The sequence below is a fragment of the Colobus angolensis genome, unplaced genomic scaffold, assembly GCF_000951035.1.
Source record: "Colobus angolensis palliatus isolate OR3802 unplaced genomic scaffold, Cang.pa_1.0 Scaffold95, whole genome shotgun sequence".
Lineage (NCBI taxonomy): Eukaryota > Metazoa > Chordata > Mammalia > Primates > Cercopithecidae > Colobus > Colobus angolensis.
In genome coordinates, this window is record NW_012123487.1 from 5,972,893 (window position 1) to 5,991,786 (window position 18,894).

At 35.9% G+C, this 18,894-nt stretch overlaps 1 protein-coding gene across 2 annotated transcripts in view; it reads left to right on the plus strand.

Moving 5' to 3' along the window:
• The window catches only part of BARD1 (BRCA1 associated RING domain 1), a 71,134-nt gene that overhangs the window by 31,547 nt on the left and 20,693 nt on the right, over positions 1 to 18,894 (plus strand). For both annotated transcript variants that reach the window (XM_011932314.1, XM_011932313.1), the window contains 3 exons: positions 1,041 to 1,121; positions 2,709 to 2,881; positions 16,982 to 17,090. In XM_011932314.1, the coding sequence (XP_011787704.1) occupies positions 1,041 to 1,121; positions 2,709 to 2,881; positions 16,982 to 17,090 (363 nt within the window). The remainder of the gene's footprint in view (positions 1 to 1,040; positions 1,122 to 2,708; positions 2,882 to 16,981; positions 17,091 to 18,894) is intronic.

Here is an 18,894-nt window from a genome sequence, read left to right on the forward strand (position 1 = left end):
AAAAGACTTGTAAGGCTACATCACAGAAGCTCTATTTCCTATAGTTGAGTTAGTTGATAACGGGTGATGATTTTAGTCTTGAACTGGGCGGGGAGCAGGGGAAAAAAAATTTAATGTTGATTCTGTGGGCTGATTTGAATAGGTTTGTACTGATCTCTTTTTTGCCATTTTAAACAGAGCAGTTGTTGCTTCCTAGAAAATGTTGTTGAACAAATAAGGTGACTATAAACTAGATTAATGTATTAGGATGGAGTAACTGCCAATAAAATGGCAGTTTTTTAACTTTGGTTTCACTGAGTAGTCTTCTGAGCTAAACAGTTTTGTTTGTTTTAAACAATACTCAAGCCATTTACATATATGCTTAAAAATTTTTTTTTTCCTATTTCAAATACAAAAAATTATATTTTTCTTAAAACAAATGAAATTGTGGCTTTTACAACTTCATTATGAGCAGATGATCTTTGGCTAGTGTCCTTTATTTGGTACCTTGAAATGAATTTTGAATATGGCTTTCTAATAGGTTTTATAGTCTGTATTCAAGCATGGCTGTATTTCTTGATATCTTAGAATAATTTATACATTGATAATTTCTCTTTTGTTTCATTTTTTTTGAGACGAAATCTTGCTCTGTGGCCCAGGCTGGAGTGCAGTGACATGATCTTGGCTCACTGCAACCTCTGCCTCCCAGGCTCAAGTAATTCTCCTGCCTCAGCCTCCCAAGTAGCTGGGATTACAGGCTGACACCACCACGCCTGACTAGTTTTCTATTTTTAGTAGAGACAGGGTTTCACCATGTTGACCAGGCTGGTCTCAACCTCCTGACCTCAGGTGATCCACCCACCTTGGCCTCTCAAAGTGCTGGGATTACAGGCGTGAGCCACCACACCCAGCCTAATAATTTATTAACTCATGAATAGTAGCCTTAAGAGAAAACGATTTAAGTTTTACTTTATATTGAAGAAGACAGCATTTTAAAAAATCTCAATATTTTCCTTCCTTTCCTTAATACTTTTTAATTTCCGTTTTGTTCATTTTTCTAGGGTGACATACCTTCTGTTGAATACCTTTTACAAAATGGAAGTGATCCAAATGTTAAAGACCATGCTGGATGGACACCATTGGTAGTTGTCTGGTTTTTATTCTCATTCTTTTTGTGTTTTACAGTTACTATAGTTTATAGTTACGTAGTTGTCTATATATCATCCTCTGCCACATACCCTCTTTTTAGTGTGAAGAATTTATGTTTTCATCAAATATGAGGACATGATTATTTTCCTTCTAGCTTTTCATTTGTGACAGGCAAGAAATTGGTTACCTTTTGACATACTACCTTTAAATTTAGGAATCCACTTGTACTATATTGCAGAATTTAGCTAATGTCTGGAGGTAACAGCTACAGCTGACATCAGGCTCCATTCTGTAGCCCTGCATGTTACTGGAACCAAATTTCTTGGAACAAAAAGAGGTCAGAGGAACTGAGTACAGGAAAGTGATCACAAGGAAGTGATTCTTACTGAGGGTCTGTCTTAGCCTTACTTATACCCTATCCAATTGTAGATATATAAGGCAGTAGAAATCTTTGCTTACACTAAACAATTTTTAAAAGTCTTTGCTTATTATTACTAAAAATAAAAATGTGAGGCACAATCTGGAAACAGAATGACACAAATACTTGGAAACAATTGCTATGTAGGCCAATTACATTAGGGCAATAAACATGAGCTTTGAATGCAGCCACAGAAGTGTCAGCAAATGAAGTAGATGCCTTCATCCTATAACCTAGAGATTCAGCCAAGAAATTAGGAGACTCAATAGGCTAGGTGCAAAAAAGCTGGGAGGGTTTCGTCTGGATCAGTCACTTTGCTGACTGGACTCTACTGGCTGGCTAACCTTTTCAAAGAGAGGTTAATTTTATTTTTTTCTTCAAAGCCACTAAGGCAAGTTATAGTCAAGATTGGTTAGTGATTTAGAGGGTTTAGTGCCTAATTTGGATTCCTTTCTCCTAAAAATAGACCTACAGATGTTGAGTGTGTTATCACTTATTATGAATTGAAATAGATGTACTTAAAAAGTATAGAATGCCAGAGATTTGTTAGAATACAGCATTGTTTATAGTTCATTAGACATAAGGAAAGATTTAGATCTAAGGCATCTGTGAACACTCCATTGTTGCCACTTCTGTCATTCAGCAAGCTTTTTGTATTCCTACTCGTGTTATTTCTCTTATCAATAACAGCAGCCATACAGCAATCTGTAGTTTCAGCAAATAGCTTGTCTTAAAACCCTCCTTCATGGATACTAACTTTGTTGCATGATATGTGTATGTACTGGTACAGATTTTATATATCATCTTGTTATTAAATATGCAGTCTTTTTTTCTTAATGTTTTACATTTATTGTAGAACATTTAAGGAGCTACCATTGGTTTAAAACTACATTTTCTTCTTAAAAAAAAAAAAAAAAGTGCTTGACCCAAGGCTCAAATGAGAATAGCCTTTTCTTTTTTCATGAATTACACAGATCTTGATAGAAAGATTATTAATAGTAACTTTCACTCTGTCAACAACTTATAGTCTTTTTGAGTATTTAGGTAACAATAAATTTGCTGCCTGACATTTACATTTATTTTTCTAAAGTGTGGTATTATAGTATCATCCATTGCTCTTTCTTATCACTTCTTTCACTTCTTTTTCAAAAAATTTAATTAGCATGAAGCTTGCAGTCATGGGCACCTGAAGGTAGTGGAATTATTGCTCCAGCATAAGGCATTGGTAAACACCACTGGGTATCAAAATGACTCACCACTTCACGATGCAGCCAAGAATGGGCACATGGATATAGTCAAGCTGTTACTTTCCTATGGAGCCTCCAGAAATGCTGTGTAAGTAGTTCAACTTAAAAATTATTTTTAAAATCAATCTGTATTCTTGAATCAAGATATGTGATAAAGCAGAGACTTTAATACTCAAGTTGATGGCTTTCTTCACTTTCACAACTAAAATTAGATGTGATCATCAAAATCTGCATTTGTAATCGGCATTTATGCCCTTCCTCTTTATGATACAGTTGGTCCTTCATATTCTTGGGTTCCACACTTGAGGATTCAGCCAACTGCAGATCAAAAATAATTGGGAAATATCAATGACGGATTGGATAAAGAAAATGTGGTACATATATACCATGGAATACTATGCAGCCACAAAAAAGGATGAGATCATGTCTTTTGTGGGCACATGGATGGAGCTGGAGGCCATTATCCTTAGTAAACTAACGCATGAACAGAAAACCAAGTACTGCATGTTCTCACTTATAAGTGAGAGCTAAATGATGAGAATTCATGAACACAAAGAAGGGAACAACAGACACCAGGGTCTACTTGAGTGTGGAGGGTGGGAGGAGGGAGAGGAGCAGAAAAAGTAACTATTAGGTACTAGGCTCAATACATAGGTGGTGAAATAATATGTATAACACACACCTGTTACACAAGTTTACCTATATAACAAACCTTCACAACTTAAATAGAGACCTAAAATAAAAGTTAAAAAAAGGGGGGGAAAAAGACAATAAAAAATAACAATACAATAATAAGTAATATAGGTAAAACAATATAAATATAAATATAACTATTTATACAGCATTTCATACTATTAGGTATTACAGGTAATCTGGAGATGGTTTAAAGTATACAGGAGGATGTGTGTAGTTTACAAGTAAATACTGTGCCATGTTTTACAAGAGACTTGAGCAGCTGCACATTCTGACATCACCCGGATCGAGGAACCAATTCCCCATAGATACCAACGGGGATAACTGATATATTTAGGGGAGATTTACTGTCTTAATTCAGAAACAATTGTCAAGTTTGGAAGCCTTCACTTAATGGAAAAATGTACTTAAGTGTTTATATTCTGTAGATTGGTTTACACTTTCATAAGCAATTGTAGAAATAATTATTTTGTATGCTTCCTAATAGTTTGGAATTATTTTAAATATTTCATTCCCATTTCATTTTTTCTGCATATTTACTATAATGACAGGTAAAGCATGTAAGAATTTAAAAATGGGGCCAATGCAGTTGAATTATTTCTTAGATTTTTCTCATCATTCACATGAGGTTCTAGGTGAACTTTTTGTAGTATCAGGACACAGAGATGCATTAGTGAATGCCAGCAGCTGGATTTTAAAATTGGTATTGTCAAGAGTGTCACAAGTAAATGCTGTATGTAGATTTTGTATCGTTAATCTGTAACTTGGTTCATGTCTCCCTATGTATTGTTTTATTCTTTTCAGTTAATTAAGTAGTCGAAATGAAAATGCAGGTATTGCCTCTCTGCCCTTGTTGCTTCCATAGCTTTGAAAAGAGCACACAAAAATTAAGTTTCCAATGGTAACAGATACAAATAAGAATTATAAAATGTAGAGCCTCTAGGTTGTAATTTTTTATTGGTAACTATTTAACATAATTGAAAACCAAATTAATAATGCAAGAATGTACCATACCTTGGTGCTGTTAGTTTCGGTAAATGTGTCTAATCTCTTTTATCTCTCATAACAGGTTATAAGATAATTGGGGCAAATTCAGGGGATGTGTGTGTGTGTGTATATATATATATACATACACTTGTGTATATTGTATATGTGTGTGTGTATATATATATACACACACACATATATACACACACACACATCCCCTGAATTTGAATTCATATTTGAACATATATATATATATATATATTTTGTGTGTGTGTGTGTGTGTGTGTGTGTGTGTGCCTGTGTCTGTGTCTGTGTCTGTGTCTCCATATACATGGACCTAACAGAGATAACTATTTCTTTGTAAGGACCTAATCGATATGACCCTCCTGTATGTGTTGCAAGCTATTTGGTAAAGCAAATTATTGCTTGGGTCAGATGAAACTGACTAGTTATCATTCTAGGGTTATTAAATCAGCCATGACTACTTTAATGAATAGAGCACTGGTCAGGGCGTTAGGGAATCTAGCTTTTATTTGTGACTCCATTATTGACTTTATAGCTTCAGGCAAGTTAATTTCTGTGCCTTGGTGTCCTCACCTATAAAACATGGGTGATGCCTGCTGCGTTTCTATTTCTTCAGAGCATAGTGAGGATTAATGAGCCAGAACACAGAGCCTCTCTTGTGGTTTGTACACCATGATTCGTCACTGCACTGTGAGGGCTTATTAATATACAAGGAGTGGCATGAGACAGTGAGTCTGCCTTCACAGATGCTTTCAGTGTTGTTTTAAGTAGGACTGCCTAGTCAAGTGGCAACTTTAGGTATATCTGTACCTCAGCACTATCCAGTAGACCTTTCTGTGGTGATGGAAATGTTTATATCTATGCTAGACAGTCAATAGCCACTAGGCACCTCTACTATTGAACACTTGAAAATTAGCTGTTGCTACTGAGGAATACATTTGAAAACGTATTTTATTTTAACCACATGTGCCAGTGACTACTGTGTTGGACAGCTGGTTGATACAGCTGGATAGTTGGAAAGTAGGGTTTATTTCACACAAGACGTTGGGATTGATATTGGATCAAGGATAGTAGGGCAGATGAAAGCATAGATCTAATCCTAGGGTACAAGAGTGTGGTAGCTGTTTCCAAAAATTTCCTTTCCAGACTATTGGTCTTCATACTTAAGTATTTTCCTGTGTTTTTTGCCTTTTAAAAAAGGTTGTAGTCATTGTTCATCTGATTGGCTTTACAAATTTCCTAACTGTTCTCCTCCTTTTCATATTACTTTTCTTTAATTCTCTTTCCATACTGCAGCCAGAGTGCCTTCAGAAAAACATGAGTCTGGCCAGATCATTTATTTGCTTAAAACCCTTCCATGGCTTCCTGTTAATGTTTTTTAAAATAAAGGTTAAACCCCAAAATATGATTTATAAGACCCTGGATGATCTGGTGCTACTTTCCTCTCTGTTCTCATCATTCTTTCCACAGCTTCTCCTTTCCCCCTTTCCTTCAAGCATTTTTTGCACCAGCTTTTCTGAATTTTTGTTTCCTTAAAATGTTTAGGATCTTTTATCTCCTAGCCTTTGTACATGCCTTTGCATTGTCTAGAATATTTGTTTTTGGTAGCCAGTTTCTCATTTGAGTTTCACTTGGGTTATCCTGTCCTTTTGGCTGCCTTTCCTGATGTGGTGCTTCTCCCCAGTCACAGGACTTACTGTTTCCTGCCTTCTCATGAGGCTGCAAACGGTATGGGCCAGGGATCACATCTGCCCTCCCTAGCTCTGCCAAGTGCCTAATGTAGTCTATATCCACATTTGTTTGTAGAGTGAATTCATGTTTGAATGAATGAAGATTATGGTATACTTTTTCCTCTTTTTTGATAAAAGGTCAGATGACATGAAAATGGGAATTGCGTACTTCTGCCACTACCTTTACTGTATGACAAGATGTCTAAAACCAAGTTTCCCTTATCTGTGCCTTTTCTAAGGTGGTTGAACTGGTTCCTGGTAGCTTTTGCCCAGTTGGCATCCATGGCATGTTACTTTTTGTGGGATTGTGGCTACCCAAAGTAATTCCGATAGCCTTGACTTTTAAGTGCACACACTCTCAGTGTTCTAGATGCTGTCTTCTAGAATTAGGTAGTAACAGGTGAGAATAGATGAAATTTATTCCCGTCCTTTCCTCCATTTCTTAAGAAGATCATGGGAAGGGAATCTGGAGCATGGAGACTATGGGATTCTTACTACTATTTTTCTTCCTGAAGCTCTTATTCTTTATAAGCCATTAACAGCTCATATTCTGGAATCTGAGTTGGCAAACAAACTTTTTCTTTCTCTGCTTACTATATCTCTTTTACTCTTGGTGGAACTCCTTTCTCAATAAGTAGGCCTAAACTCTTCCCATGGAAGAAGGGTAAGAACCAGCAAGGGCAAACACCATTCTGTCTGACCCTCTTTAGGGTTTGCTACTTTGACTGATTGAAGAAGTAAATTAGTTTTTGCTTATTGTAAATTTCTAAATGGCCTCCTTTAGCTCTAGGACAGACATTTTGGCTGTCCTCTTCATGACCTCAAGGTTGAAGTTTTCTCTTAGATGCCTTCCTCTCCCCTTAAGTCTTCTCATAGTCCCTCCGTTGCTCCTTTGCCTCATCACCTCCTCAGTTTTTCTGGCTGCTTCTGTTCTAGTAGGAGTAAACAGGCTGTTAAAGCACTGATTATAGAATGGTGTGAGGCATGCCTTCATAGCACGGTGCTCACAGTAGTATAAAAGTCTCGACTAGGGCTGCAAGTAAGACCAGAGGAAGTCACAGAAGGCTTTCTGGAAGAAGAACTCTGAGTTTTGAAAACATAGAACAGGAAGATGGGCTTTTCAGAAAGATAAGATATGGGTGCTAAGGTACTCAAGGCCAGACTGCTTCTTCATTCATTCTAGGAACTTGTGTTAGTGATGTAAGTGGAATAAAAGGATGGAGGAGGATGAGAGGCCAGAGAAGGTGGGCAGGGACTTTGAAAGGCTGTGTGTGCTAAACAGAGTGCTGATTTTAAGGTGAAAACTTCCTCCTCCACACTGGGGAGGGAACTCAGTTAGGTTTGTCCAGTAATCCAGGAAAAGAGTGATGAGAGTCAAATCGAAGTAGTGACAGTAATGGTGGGAGGGGGGTGGAATGGGGAATAGCCATATTTATTAATTTATTCTTTCAAATGATGTTTGATTTACTTTGTACTTTATACTGTTTCAAAAATACCATATTAGGATGTTTCGAAGTTGGGTAAGTACGTAGATTCTAGGATTAGGATGTTGATTAGGATGTTGATTGAAATTGGGTAAGTGTATAGATTACAGTGGATTAGTAAAGTTGGTTTTTATCAAGTGGATTGATAAACTTGATGTCGTGTGTTATTCTTTAAATGAATACATCAGTTTGCTAGGTTTTTATTTAGGAATTTTGCATTTTAAAAGTGAGAGTGATTTGTGATTTTATCTTTCATTTTTTACCCTTAGATTTTGATATCAAAATTACACTCATAGCTTCTAAAAAGTAATCAGGACCAAGATACATGTCTCCATTTGTTTAAGCATTCTGTTATATATATCTTAGTAAAGTTTTTAGTCTGTTTCATATGTATGTATGTATACACATGCATATAACTATTAATTTAGGTTATTCTAGGTATAGGCTGAATATTCCTTGCCCTAAATGCTTGGGATCAGAAGTATTTTGGGTTTCTTTCCCATTTTGGAATATTTGCGTATACATAGTGAGATGTCTTACGGTTGGTTCCCAAGACTAAATGTGAAATTTATCTATGTTTCATAAATGTTTTATACACATAGCCTAAAGGTAATTTTATACAATATTTAAAACAATTGTATGCATTAAAAAGGTTTTGTAAGTACTATGTTTGGAATTTCCCACTTGCGTCATGTTGGTGCTCGAAAAGTTTCCGATTTTGGAGCATTTCAAATTTCAGATTTTTGGGTTAGCAATGCTCAACCTGTATAGTATTTGATTATTTGTTGCTAGTAAACTGGATATTGTGTTAATAAACATAATTTGTTATTCTTGATATATAGGAGAGCTGTTAATTTAGTACATTTCTATCCAGTCAGCTCCTAATTCTAAAGATCTAATTATCATTTATTAACTTCTGTTTCTTATTGCATTTGTCAGTGCTTCCAGAATAATACAGTAATGATAGTTGGCTTGCTTGTTTCGTTCTTCCTTTTTTAAAAAAGTACTGACCCGTAGAGTTATATTCAATTTTAATATCCATATTAAATACAAAGATTAATGTTCTTTATTGCTCTGTGGAAGCTTTCTTCCCTTTATTATTTTCTAACAAGACTGTATTTTATTTTATTGAATGATTTTCAGCTTCTGCGGAGATGATCTTAAACTTGTTTGTTTGTTTTTGTTTTGGAGATAGGGTCTCACTGTGTTGCCCAAGCTGGTCTGAAACTCCTGGGCTCAAGCGATCCTCCCACCTCAGCCTCCCAAAGCTTATGTTTTTTTGACTATTGATGTTATTAATACATTTTTAAATATTAAATCATGCTTGTATTCCTGGGATAAACTTGACTTGGTGTAGTATGTTATTCTTTAAACACAAATTTTACATAAATTTGCTAGAGTTTTAGGAATTCTGCATTTATAATTATAAGTTAGAGTGATTTGTGATTTTATCTTTCTTTTTTTACCTCAGATTTTGATACCAAAATTATACTCATAGTTTCTAAAAATAACCAAGATGCTTTTTTTTTTTTCTTTTTACCTTTTCTCTTCTCTGGAACATGAATAGAATATCTTCTGGAAATATCCTGTCCCCTGCTAAGTTGGCATAACATTATCTATTTTGATAACTCACATATTATATAATTTTTGGAGATCTCTCCAGTTTTGTTAGTAGTAGTAATCTGAAATACTAGTATATTAGTAATAAAATACAGACACTAAAGAGAAAATGGACTTTTCTTTTTATCCCATTAAGCTCATCCTTAAAAAGTCCCTGTGGACTGTAAAAATTTTACCTATTTTGCCATTTTGTCTGAGGCTGCAATTTTGATTAACTGTATAACTTTCCTGTTACTGTAAGAATATTAGTTTGACTTAGAAGAGTAAATATTTTAGTAATGCAGCCCTAGGAGAGAGAAGAAAAACTAAGACAAAGTCCAGCCTTAAAGTTAGTCTCAGATGTCATTGGGAGAGAGGAAAGCTTATATAAGAGGGCTAAGTAATCCAGGTTTTATCCTGATAACATGTTCTGGTATTATTAATAAGTTATGGATCGGGCGTGGTGGTTCATGCCTGTAATCCCAACACTTTGGGAGGCTGAGGCAGGTGGATCACTTGAGGTCAGGAGTTCGATACCAGCCTGGCCAACATGGTGAAACCCCATCTCTACTAAAAATAGAAAAATTAGCCAGGTGTGGCAGTGTGTGCCTGTAGTCCAACTACTCGGGAGGCTGAGGCACAAGAATTGCTTGAACCTAGGAGGCGGAGGTTGCAGTAAGCCAAGATGGTGCCACAGAACTCCAACCTGGGCGACAGAGCAAGACTCAGTCTCAAAAAATAATAATAAGTTACCATGAATGGTGCTAAGTAAGATGTGACTTTAAATATTGGAGACCAGGCTTAAGAACTGTCTTTTCAGTAGTGACTTATAAAATACAAAGATAACTGAGAGCTTTTTTTGTAGCCCAGGAAGTGGGTACAGTTAACACCTCAGTCATATAAGTTAGGCATTGAATGTGTGTGGAAAACTAGGCATAGGAAAAAGAATGGAGTATGTTTCTGCTGCAAAGCCAAGTGAATTTAAAAGCATCCTATTGAATATTGGTGGAGGGAAATCTTGAAACCTTATAAGGCAAGGCACAATAGCTAAGAATTAACCATATTGCGGTATGAATTTAAAGTCAGTGATACTCTTTATTTGCCATCTTCACTGTTTAATTTTAAAATAAACAAGCTTTTATCGTTCACCAGTGAAGTCTCCCAACCCTATTTTTTTCCCATAGAGGCTATGTTCTTTATTAATTTTCCTACTGCAATGTTTTTGGGCCCTAAATCTTTATAATTATGGAGGATTCGAATATACAGGGTAAAGTCATATATCTACTTCAGACTTTCTCTTTTGTTTTGATTTAACTTTAATATTCTGGCAACTTACTTTTTTATGTGTCTTGCATTTAAGTAACAGCATTAATTCATTTAACCCCTAATTTTTTTTTTTTTTTTTTTTTTTTTGCATAAAAGTGTACCTTTTATGAGCTAAAACAATAAGAAAGAAAATCAGTTCTGGTTTAACCCTAGATCATGAGAAAAAGGTTTGTATAATCTTTGTTGTCTGGGAATATTTATAACTGTTCAAAACATCATTGGTAATCTGTCTTCCCCACTGCCTTCTGTACATCCCAGTGTGAAGCTAGAACCACAGCTCTTACGGTCACATCAGAACCATTTTGAGCGTGTGGAGAGTAACATATGCTTTTTTTTTTTTAATGGATATGTAGGATTTTAGAATGTGGTACTTGATCTGCCATTAACAGAGTTTTCCTTGGAAGGATGTTGAATTCTGAAGTAGAAAATATCATATGGACCATTGGACCTATTAATTGTCCCACTGCCCTAGGTTAATTTTAAAAAATTAATTGCCTACAACAGAGATAATTTATGTTTTATAGCTTTAAAAACCCATGTCACTATTTTGAATTACTCTGCTTTATCCTGCTCCATAGCAAGCAAAGTGACTTGAAAAATTAAATCTTTGTGTTTGCAATTTTGTAGTTGTTCATGAAGGATTTCATTCATGAATTCTCTTGGTATCCTGTCATGGTGATAGATTTAGCATTACTAAAAATACATTTCTTCATATGTTTTTGCAGTTTGGATGATCTGTACATGGAAGAACAAGTTTAAATTTGCCCATCTCTCCTTTCTTTTATTAGTGGTGTAATGAATTCAGATCACCATTGTCTGCCATATTATTACTGAGGCGAAAAGGATATTAAAAGGTTTTACTGCATCCTGAACGTGGCCTTTGGGACAAAACTGAAACATTAAACATCACAGGTTAACCCTTTCATAAGTACTTCCTTTTCCTCATCTTCAGGATCAGAAAGATTCCTAGTTAGGAAAAGGATTTTCAAAGTTTTGTTCTCATTCTGTTTATGTACCCGCTTTTCTTCCTTAACCTTTCAGGTCTGGGGAGCTTTACCAGACTGCAAAACCTTTTCTGTGTGCTTCTCTGCTTTCCTCCTCTGAGTTCTGTGAGGACAGAAACTACCTTTTATCTCATTGTTTCTTTAGTGCCAAAAGTTGTTGGTAAGTTTTTTTCAAAGTACTTGTTGAATGATGAGTATTTTCCAAACGAATTACAAAACAGTGTTTGTGACTTTTCCCCTACATGGTTATACAAATATACTCCTTCCATGTGTGTTACATAAATAAATGATTAACGCTACTTCTGATATATGCAGTATGTATATCACGCATTATGTATATTAATACATATATCCATTTTCACATCGAATCCATCAACATCAGTAACAAATCATCCAGTATTTCGTACTACATTTTAGAGAGCAAAAAGCAATGACACATGAACACCTGGATTGTCTGTTTAAGATTTTAAAACTTACAATCTCCAGTCATATGTTTAAAGATTTTATATGAAGCCTGTTTTCCACATTATGATTTAAAATCGTAGGTAAAGGAAGAGCACAAGAGTATATTAGAGAGAAAACACTGGTGAAATCTGCCAGTGTACTGTGTTGTCAAGGAACAGAAAAAAAATTAGAACCTTTGAATTTTTAGGATTCGTTATGTGTATTGGTCCATTCTCATACTGCTATGAAACACCTGAGACTGGTAATTTATAAGGAAAAGAGGTTTAATTGACTCATGGCTCCCCAGGCTGTACAGGAAGGGCCTCAGGAAACTTAAACAGTCATAGTGGAAGATGAAAGGGAAGCAGGCACGTCTTCCATGCCCGGAGCAGGAGGAAGAGGCAGGGAGGTGCTACACCCTTTTTATTTATTTATTTATAATTTTTTTATTTCTATAGATTTTTGGGGAACAAGTGGTATTTGGTTACACAAGTACGTTTTTTAATGGTGATTTGTGAGATTTTGGTGTACCCATCACCTGAGCAGTACACACTGAACCCAATTTGTAGTCTTTTATCCTTCACCACCTTCGCACCTTTTCCCCGAGTCCCTCAAGTCTGTTGTGTCATTCTTATGCCTTTGCATCCTCACACCATAGCTCCCACTTAGGAGTGAGAACATACAATGTTCGGTTTTCCCTCCTGAGTTACTTCACTTACAGTAATATTCTCCAGTCCCATCCAGGTTGCTGCAAATGCCATTAGTTCATTCCTTTCTATGCCTGAGTGGTATTCTAATACACCACAGCATAATACACCACAGTTTCTCTATCCACTTGTTGATTGATGGGCATTTGGGTTGGTTCCACATTTTTGCAGTTGCAAATTGTGCTGCTATAAACATGCGTGTGCAGGTATCTTTTTCATATCATGACTTCTTTTCCTCTGGGTAGATACCCAGTAGTGGGATTGCTGGATCAAATGATAGTTCTACTTCTAGTTCTTTAAGGAATCTCCGCTGTTTTCCAAATGGTTGTACTAGTTTACATTTCCACCAACAGTGTGGAAGTGTTCCCTGTTTACCACATCTATGCCAATATCTGTTATTTTAAAATTTTTTAGTTATGCTCATTCTTGCAGGAGTAAGGAGGTGTCAGTGTGGTTTTGATTTGCATTTCCCTGGTCATTAGTGCTACACCCTTTTAAACAACCAGATCTGGTGAGAACTCAAACACTATCACAAGAACAGCAAGGGGGAAATCCGCACCCATGATCCAGTCACTTCCTACCAGGCCCCTCCTCCAGCATTGGGAATTATAATTTGACATGAGATTTGGGTGGGGACACAAATTGATACCATATCAGTATAAGTAAAGTATATTATCTACATGTACTCATTTGCAATTCACTGAATTCGAGAGTGTCTTTGATAAGGCATTAAAAGAACTGACTGTCGAAAGTGGTACATGTAAAAGATATTAATATACTGTCATGTACTAGATGTAAATTCAGCAGTTAAGATCTCAACATTTTCATGTATTCCAAAATAGTTTTAAATACTTTGGTGTTGCGTTGACCCATATCATTTAACTGGTAGATACATGTGCCTTTCCATTTTCACAGCAACGTACACTTTTTGTCTCTAACGTTTGTTGCTTTATACCTGATTTTTTCATTGGTTTTTCATACTGTGTTTGGTTTCTACACATGGGCACACAGTGCCTAGAAGGTTTGATAGAAGGCTTTCCTCCATCAGTTCCATACATTTCAGTAATCATGTTGCTTATTCCCTGCACAGGCCCTTAATGGCTAACCACCATATTCCAGTTTCTAGTCCTGGGCTCAAGGCCATTTAAATCCATCTTTTATTTCACCTTATTACTTGTTTTGATTTATACTTTATCAGTTTGATACCTGCTTGTTAAAGGAATGTTTATCCTCAGTAGGATTATAGGCAAGGACAGTGTTTTCTAAGTCTTATGTATCTCTCCAAAACACCTAGTTTGAGTGGTAAAACTTTAGGTTAAATCATGCTAGAAAAGAGAGAATTTACTATATTTAAGTGTATTTAGAAAAAGCCATTTTATAAGCTTCCCTGGTCACCCATGCTAATAAATAGCACATCAAATTATTGATGTCTATTTTGAGTCCATGATGTAGTAAATCTTAAAATGTCTTCTTCTCTTGTATAATGATGAAGAATAATGTATTTATCACTGACTTCTCTCTTTAGTAATAAGTCATATTAACAGTGCCTGAGATATGTTGCAACATAACTTTTCCTCTAGGTAGTACCTATTTGTTTTATAATGGTAATAAAATCCACCTCTGTGCATTTTAAATTGATTTTTCACACTACTTCTCTAACTAAAGTGTTAGTCTCTTCAAATATATCAATGGGAAGAAAGCACGCATTATTGTGCCCAAATCATAAGAAATCTTACCCACGCCCCATCTTTCTTTGCTGTGGTCTTTGAAGGTTTCACATGTAAACTCACGTCTACTTCCAAATGTTAATGGTTCATGACAAAGCAGAAGCAACATGACTGGATTTAATAGGCTCTATTTCCCATTATGCAGGACTGAGATTAACCGATTATCTTTCCATCTGTAGCACTTGTAATGTGCCATTCAGTTCATTAGCATTACAGGAGGGCTAAGAGTTTAGTGAATTGTGTGTGAACAGAAGCCATCCATAATCCAAGCAGAGAAACGACATGTTTTAAGACCATATGAGATAGTAAGCTTTGTATAGTAAGGATCCTAAATGTAAATTGGAACTCTGGTAGTCACTTTGTAAAATCATCTTACTGGCTTAGACCATGTTTTACTGGTTGATTTTTGGTTTAAATTCCTCCCTAGCTGATGGTGGTACTTTGAGAAGCACTTGAACAGTTTTTCGTGTTGTCATCATGGACTTTTTTTCATATATGTTTAAAATAACTACGCTAATGTGATTAAGTTGCTGTGCATTAAAATGCACTTGATTGGGCTCTTATATTTTATTTTTTTGAGGTGTAAGATCTACATTTGTCTCTGTCAAAAAGGCTTAGTGTATGCATGGATTTTTTTTTTTTTTTCTCATTTTTTCTTTTTTCATTGAAACAGTGTCTCTTGCTCAGGCTGGAGTACTGTGGCACAATCATGGCTACACAGTTATTTGTTTATTTTTTTTGGATGGCATATAATGTGACGTATTTTTGTTGTTGTTTTGTTTATTCATATTTGCACTTGGTGGTTTAAGACCTAGAACATTGGTTCTTCAACTCAGATTTCTGTTTTTTTATTGTCATATGTATAGCATATGTGTGTGAAGAGATTGTGTATTTGGTATATGAACATAATAATTTAGAGAATGAATTAGGAAGTATCAAAAATAGTGGATGAGTTTCTTTTAAAATACCCTGAGATTGTCTGCTCTAAATGTAAGCTGTGATGTGTGTCACTTTGTTTTAAATTATAAAGCTGAAATGCAATCCACTGTGTTATAATCTTGGCTGGAGAAAGGCTGTTGCCAGAGGAAGATTGTTGGGCTTGGACATAAAGAAGAGTCAGAATACAAACTTGTCAGTGTTTACCCAGGACTGTCCAAAGAAGAAAGCAACTGGACCTGATAGTCACGAATTGCAGTCATTAGAGAAACATTTGCTGTGGTTCATTTCTTACTCTAATACACTAGCTTTCTTTTCCCACTCTGCCATCAAAACAATTTTCACCAAGGTCATTAATGACCTTGTCTGTGAACTCAGTAGATGCTTATATCCTTCATCTACATGACCTCTATGCAGCATCAAACAGAATTGGCATTTTCTACCTTCCACTTCCCTTGATGTTTCTCTCTGTTTCCTTCCAGATCTTTTTCTATACATTTGATACAATTTACAGTTAGTATTATACCATGTTTATAACTTTATATCCCATTTACCACATTGCATTTTCACATGAACTTCAGTGGCCATTATATGAATATAGCATAATCTTTAATAAAAACCATAAAAGACTATAAAAGAATTGCTCATTTTGAAAACTTTTTGCCACAGTATAGTGTATTTAAATCATATTCTGAAACCGTATGTAAGGAAACAGAATAGTAGACAGAAGTCCTTTAGTTTTAACAAGTTACTTATAATTGAAAGACTTTAGGCTGGGCAATATTTAATTTCAGTGAAATTGAGCAAGGAGAATATGACCTTAGTTAAGCCATTGGAACTTGTTCTTCTCTCTTTGTTTTCTTGTCTTGAACAGGATCAAACTGGGATCTCTAAAATCTCTTCCAGCATAACATTCTGTGACTCGTGAATTAGTACATGCTGAGACGTTTGTATCTCTCTGAGCCATAATAGTTTGTTCTGTGATGGTTGTGATTATTACAAGTTATTGTATGCATACATGTTTAAATTAATTTTGAAAGTACTCTTTTCACTACATTATTAAACTGTTTGTTATGTGGCATAATTTTCCTTCTAATAGAACAAAATCCCTGTCCTGTGAATTTATCTAATTTTGTATTGGTTTATAAAGACTATAGGGCCTATAATAGCTGTAGTAAATGATTTTTATTGGTATTTGAAAGTCTGTCACTCATAGTGATTGGTGATTATGAAGCTATATTTTAATATGAATAAGAATGCAGAATACAGTATTGAAGAAATTCATAATACTATATTCAATAAAAACAATCCCTATAATCTGATGTCAGACTGAAATTTTACATCATTTCTCCGTTGAGTTCAGCAGCTTTTGATTCTAGATTCTTCTACCTCATGTGAGTTCTGAGTAATTTATTTTAGTTAAAATTGTATATTATTAAGGATGTTGAAAAATTGTTCTACTGGTGCATTCATGTAGTTAAGAGACTCATTTGACTTACTTAAACACATCTGCACTTACTTTACCAGTAACATATTTGGTCTGCGGCCTGTGGATTATACAGACGATGAAAATATGAAATCACTGTTGCTGCTACCAGAGAAGAATGAATCATCCACAGCTAGCCATTGCTTGGTAGTAAGTATGGATTCAGCTTTGGGACATTTATATATTTTATTGAAATTGGTTATGAAAGGAATATAATAGAAAAATTTCCATTTGGCAAATTGCTTACATTCACCAAACAATTATTGAGCACTTCCTGAGTGTTAACTACTGTGGATTCAAAGGCACAATCAGAGTATGACCATCTAGAAATATTTATTGAGCCTGCTGTGCATTTTAGGCAGCATTCATGAAACAATGACTGTGACTGATAGAACACTTATTCTCGGGGAGGTGCTTACCATCTGGTGAGAGGTAGGAAAGAGACAAACTGGAAATATGTGAACTAATATAAATGAAATAATTTCCGAAACTTAGACACGAGTGCTTTGAAGATGTTGTAGAGTGTCGCTGGATGGAGGTAGTGGGCTTCCGCAAGGCCACTGCTTTAGCTAGGGTCACAGAGGGGGGCCTTGAAGCACTGATTTGAATTGAAACCTGAATGTGGAAGTGAGGAGGCTGCCAGGTGACTGTCTGGAGGACACAGTGTATAGGCCCTTCAGTGAATGAGACTGGTATGTTGAAAGGTTAGAAAGAAGTTTGTTATTGCTGGAGACTAGCAAGCATCTAAATAGGACTTTCGGATGGATTACATATGAAGTGTGGGGAAAGAACGGAATAAGTATGACCTTAGCAGTGAAGTAGATGGTAATGCCATTTGTTGCCATGGAGAAGGAAATCAATTGTTCTATGTGCCAATTTGATGTCTATAAAACATCAAATGGAGATATCGAATAGATCATTGGATATGAAACTATGGAGCTCAGGAGAGAGGTACAAGCTAGAGATAAAGTGGAAAGAGTGCCTGTTTCTTAGGAACCCATAGCTTAGCAGGGATTTCAGATGTAAAAACTTTTACTGTACATTGTAATAAATTTGTAAAATAAGCTATAAAAATATACAATAGAATCAAAGTAAGTAGAAACTACAGGAGACGTCAGGAAAAATTTCACAGAAAGACCAGACGCAGTGGATCGCACCTGTAATCCCAGCACTTTGGGAGGCTGGGGTGGGCGGATCACTTGAGGTCAGGAGTTCGAGACCTGCCTGGTCAACATGGTGAAACCCTGTCTCTATGAAAAATACAAAAAGTAGCCAAGTGTGGTGACGCACACCTATAGTCCCAGCTACTAGGGAAACTGAGGCATGATAATTAATTGAACCCGGGAAGTAAAGGTTGCAGTGAGCTGAGATCACGCCACTAGACTCCATCCTGGGTAACAGAGCAAGACTGTCTCAAAAAAATATATATGCATATATATATATATATATATAGAGAGAGAGAGAGAGAGAGAGAGAGAGACTTTCACAGAGAAGGTGTCCTAAGTCTTTCAGGGTAAACATTTTAGCAAAGTATCTAATAGAATGCTGTTGGCTGCCAGTAACAGAAAACCTTTACTCAAATGCTTGAAGACAATTTATTACTTTGTATAGAATTAATCCCAATGCAGGATAGCTCTGCATTTGCTTAATTTAGCACTTAGTGGTTACATCAAGGAACCCAATTCTTTGTATCTCTTTACCTTGCCATCCTGAGTTTGGGGGATTTGTCCTCACTAAGAAGTTTCCTTTAGTGGTTGTAGAATGAGTGCCACAATTCTAGATATGGCAGTGGCCAACTGAAAAGAGACACTAAAGTCTTTCCGTGGGCTTTCCCTGTGTCTTATTGTCAGAAATTGATTTGATAGCCCCTTCTGGGGCTGGAGGATAGGGTCAGTCTTTGAAAGGGAGGCTACCTGAATACAACTGGACTTTTGTTAGTGTGGAGGAAGTGAGC